Source organism: Chrysoperla carnea, chromosome X (genome assembly GCF_905475395.1).
Source record: "Chrysoperla carnea chromosome X, inChrCarn1.1, whole genome shotgun sequence".
In the NCBI taxonomy this organism is placed as follows: Eukaryota; Metazoa; Arthropoda; class Insecta; order Neuroptera; family Chrysopidae; genus Chrysoperla; species Chrysoperla carnea.
In genome coordinates, this window is record NC_058342.1 from 6,134,172 (window position 1) to 6,138,994 (window position 4,823).

Sequence of the window (4,823 nt, forward strand, 5' to 3'; positions counted from 1 at the left end):
TATATACCAGGTAGAGAATTGAAAATTTGCAGATATCTACATCTACAACTCTACAACTAATATTCTTTTGTGAAATATTCTTGAAAAGCGATAAAAAATTTTGGAAAATTTCAAAAATTTCTGTTTTTCGAAATTTTAGATAATATTTTCAGAAATTGTTTATTTTTTTGTGAGGAATAATTTTTAATATGACATTTTCCAAATCTTTGAACAATAACTTTAGTACCAAAACTGAAAACTAAAGTGTGATAAAGGCAATTACTAAAAATAAATTCAACGCAAATGAATTGTTGAAACAGTGTGAATTAGGATAGTCTCAAAAACTCACATACGTTGCGAGAAATAAAACTGAATGTGTTATAGTTAATAAAATATATTCTCTATATAAATTTATATTTCTTTTTTTTTAAAACAGAATGAATAATTACTGTATTTCATGAATATCAATAAAATTGAAAAAGAAAATTGTGTATTCGTTTAAAAATCATTAATTGTGGTAACCACGGAAATGGCGCACTTTTGAGAACAATAAGTAAACGGGGTATTATGTACTCTAATTGCATTTGTGACTCCGAACTTTAAATTGAACATCGAATTTGTTATATTTCGGTGAATCTTAATTTTTTTAAAACTGAAGTTTTTACAGAATAAGTGACTGTGAAGTTCCTGTAATGAGTATGTATGGACCTTCCTTATGGTACGGATCCCTTAACCATTCCCTTTACACTGGTGCCTACACAAACGCACAATGCGCAAATTATGTGCGTGATCTAGACACACCTTTAATCAATATACATTATTGATCGTTGTGGTGTGTTAAAAGCCAGTTTAATCAATATATGTTTTGATCATTGAGTTAAAGCCAGTTTAAACAATATACGTGTTATATAAAGTTTTTATGTGTTTTATGGACGATATCGCGCCAATATAATAATTTAAATAAAGTTATGTTTTCCAAGGAATAATAATAAGGTAAGCACCAGCTAATTTTCCTAATTTGATTTTCGTACCCAACATTATTTGGTCCTGTCTGAGCCGAATCCCGTTCCCATTTTATTGTTATTCCCTGGGATACATTATTGCCATGCCGGAGTGAACATTTACTTAATTGTTTGGTTGCCATTAATTACCATTATTTAATTTGAAATTAAAATTGAATATTTTATTTTGAAATTTAATTTTGAAATTTATTTGAAACAAGAACAAAATACAAACATTATAGAACTTATTGAATTTGTTGACTCAAAATATGTTATACAATTGCTGTGTTGTTTTGATATCATTTTATTGCACAATCATGTCGAAATGAATTTCATTTATTTTTTTTAACAAATTGATGCATTAATTAATTAATTGATTTTTGATATTTTACGGATTTGCCTGATTAATTGATTGATTGATTTTTGATATTTTGTGAATTTGCCTGATTAATCAATTGATTGATTTTTGATATTTTATAAATTTGCCTTATTAATTAATTGATTGATTTTTTGATATTTTGTGAATTTGCCTGATTAATCAATTAATTGATTTTCGATATTTCATAAATTTGCCTTATTAATTAATTAATTGATTTTGATATTTTATAAATTTGCCTGATTGATTGATTAATTTTCATTTGAATAAGTGGTAGTTTTATTAAATCACTTTTGGATAAACCCTTTGTTTTCCAAACTTGTTAACAATTGATCGATTGAATGAGTAATTTATTAATTTATATTTGTGATTTATTTATTTGATGGATTTGCTTGTTTAATTGATCGATTTTTGATAAATAGGTGGTTTGATTAAATTATTCTTGTTTAAACTTTGTTTTCCAAATTGTTTTGTTTTTTTTTCCCTTTTTATCATCAAAATGCCTACTAGTCAGGAAAAAGCGGCTTCCGATCTCCAGGTTTTAATTGCCAGGCGGGAACGATATTTTCAAAGTATACAACAAGCGTTCGATTTAATTCCACGTTTGAATGATTTAAACATATGCAGGCAATTTAAAGCAAGATGTAAAACGTTGGACAAAGCGTATTCCGAATTCGATGCCGTTCAGAATAAAATATTAGAAACAAACGCCTTAGCAGCTGTAGAACATCGAATATCAGACGTTTTAGCATCCTCACAGGCATTTGACAATTTGTTCTATGCTGTTAGAGCTGCGGAAGCTTCTTGGTCTGAACCACAAACCGTTTCAACTCCTTCCGCCCCAACAATCAAACCAAAATTGCCTCATATCACTCTGCCGACATTTGATGGGACTTATGAAAAGTTTGATTCATTTAAATTATTATTTGAGACATTGATTCATAATCAACGCCATATCTCAACAATTGAAAAGTATAGCTATCTACGTTCTTCCGTCTCCGGCACTGCTCTGACTGCCATACAAGGTCTACCATTTGCGGAAAATTCCTATGAAACTGCCTACAAAACTTTAGTCACTAGATTCACAAACAAAAGAGTTATTGCATCTAATGTGTGTCAGAAGCTATTTTCTGTGAAACCTTTTACGCAAGAAAGTCAACTTAAAGGATTTTTAGAAGATTTTCATGTTCAAGTGGAAGCTTTAAACAACCTTGCTTTAACTAGTGTTTCGGATTTTCTTATTTCGTTCATGGCTCTTAGGCTGCTTGATCCTCAAACACGTCAAGCTTTTGAGGATACAAGAGCTAACGATCCTACTGTACCAACTTATGCCGATATCCGTAAATTTGTGGAAGGGCGTATTGCTACATGTGAGGTAATTAACTCTTCGCCAGCAAAGACAAATTACCCTAAGCCGATGGGTTCTATGAAAGTTCCAGTTAAAAGAGCCATGGTTGCTCATGCTTCTCCTCCGCTGAAGCCTAGTGTGCAATCAACCTCTTCCAAGCCTGCAGATTTGAGTCACACCTGTCCATGTTGTGCTAAATCTCACCGAGTCGTAGAATGCAATCAGTTTGGTAATATGACTATTTCGCAACGCTATGAAGTTTTACGTAAAAAGCTTTTATGCTCTTCCTGTTTTGGACCACACGCTCGATCGACATGTTCTTCTAAATTTTCATGCAGACATTGTGGTTCCAAAGCCCATCATACCATGCTTCATAATGATAGTAAAGCCAATATTCCTCCTATATCATCTGCCAGTGAGCCTACCGTTGCACTGTCAGGTAATATTATGCCTTCGCCGTCTGTACATCAGCATAAGCAAATCCTATTGGGAACTGCTATAGTTAGTATTCCTGATGTATTTGGTCATCATCATGATGTCCGAGTTTTAATCGATCCAGGAAGTATGATCAATATTATTTCCCAATCACTAAAGGATCGCCTTACTTTACCAATGACAGCGTCTAACATTCGCATCTCGGGTATAGGATCCGGGAAACCCCAACCAGCCAAAGGTACTGTTGTTTGTACTGTCAACTCAAAACATAGTCCGTTCTCTATCACCGTTGAAGCGGCTGTGTTACCAACCATAGCAACTAAAATTCCTGCCGTCCCAGTTGTACAAAATATTGTCAATAAACTTTCTCAGCTACAACTTGCCGATCCTCAGTTCTATAGCCCTGCTTCGGTTGAGATGCTCATCGGAGCACAACATTACGCCAACCTTCTGACTTCGGAACCTGTAGTTCCAGGTCACCCCTCTCTGGTTCCATCCATGTTCGGAACACTTGTTATGGGTGAATGTCCATCGATGTCATCGAATGAGTATCAATCATATTGGATAATGCACTCTGACCCAGACCTTTCGTACCAGTTACAGAAGTTTTGGGAAGTTGAAGAATTGCCTGTCAAAACTCCGTTGAACCCAGAAGATGTTAAGTGTGAGGAACACTTTGTCAAAACTCATCGCCGTGATTCCGATGGAGCTTATATTGTACGATTGCCATTTCGTAATGGTGAAGCTCCGGAGCTAGGTGATAACCGTGTCTCTGCACTAAATCGTCTAACTAAATTAGAAAAACGTTTAGAAAAACAGCCTTCGTTTAAAGATTTGTACCATGCAAATCTTCAAGATTACCTCAGTTCTGGTCACATGGTACTTGCCGAGAAGAACTCGTCTTATGTTTTAACCCATCATGGAGTTACGAAAGATAGCTCCACAACTAAAGTTAGAGTTGTATTTAACCCTGCTGAGAAAACCAATGCCACCTTCCCTTCTTTAAATGAGACTTTATTAGCCGGTCCTAAGCTTCAAAACAGTATTAACGATATTGTTTTGAATTTCCGCTTGCACCGAGTTGCTATCACAGGAGATGTAAAACAAATGTATAGAGCCATCAAATTGGATGCAAGGGATAGTAAATTTCAGCAGATATTGTGGCGTTTCGATCCCTCTCAACCTGTACAACAGTATGAAATAACCCGTGTTTGTTTTGGCATTACTAGCTCGCCTTACCATGCCCTCCGTGTGATGAAACAATTAATTCAAGACGAAGGATTTAAATATCCGACTGCTGCTAAAGTTCTAGAAACTGACATGTATATCGATGATGTGTGTACCGGAGCTTCCTCCAGAGTAGATATAAATTTTCAACTAATAATTCCATAACAGATACACGACTACAATCTGTAACTGTGAATATAAACAATTTTATAAACAACACGTGGTGGGTTTTACAAAATACAAACTGAATACTACTAACATTTTTTTTTATTTGTTTAAACTGTTGAGTTATAAAAGAAACGTTACGATATAAATACTAAGTGATACAAATTTATATAAATTTAATATTGTGCGGACTAATTATTTCGGATTTTCTTATCTTTCATTATTTCGAAAGTTAATATGGCGGGTGATGAAGTTAAAGGTCCGTCAAATCAAAATACGGATAATCAGAGAC

At 34.0% G+C, this 4,823-nt stretch overlaps 1 protein-coding gene across 1 annotated transcript; it reads left to right on the forward strand.

Moving 5' to 3' along the window:
* Positions 1 to 1,855: 1,855 nt before the first annotated feature.
* On the forward strand, positions 1,856 to 4,531 carry LOC123302820. The gene has a single exon (XM_044885911.1). The coding sequence runs from the start codon at positions 1,856 to 1,858 to the stop codon at positions 4,529 to 4,531; it is 2,676 nt and encodes an 891-aa protein (XP_044741846.1).
* The last annotated feature ends 292 nt before the right edge of the window (positions 4,532 to 4,823 follow it).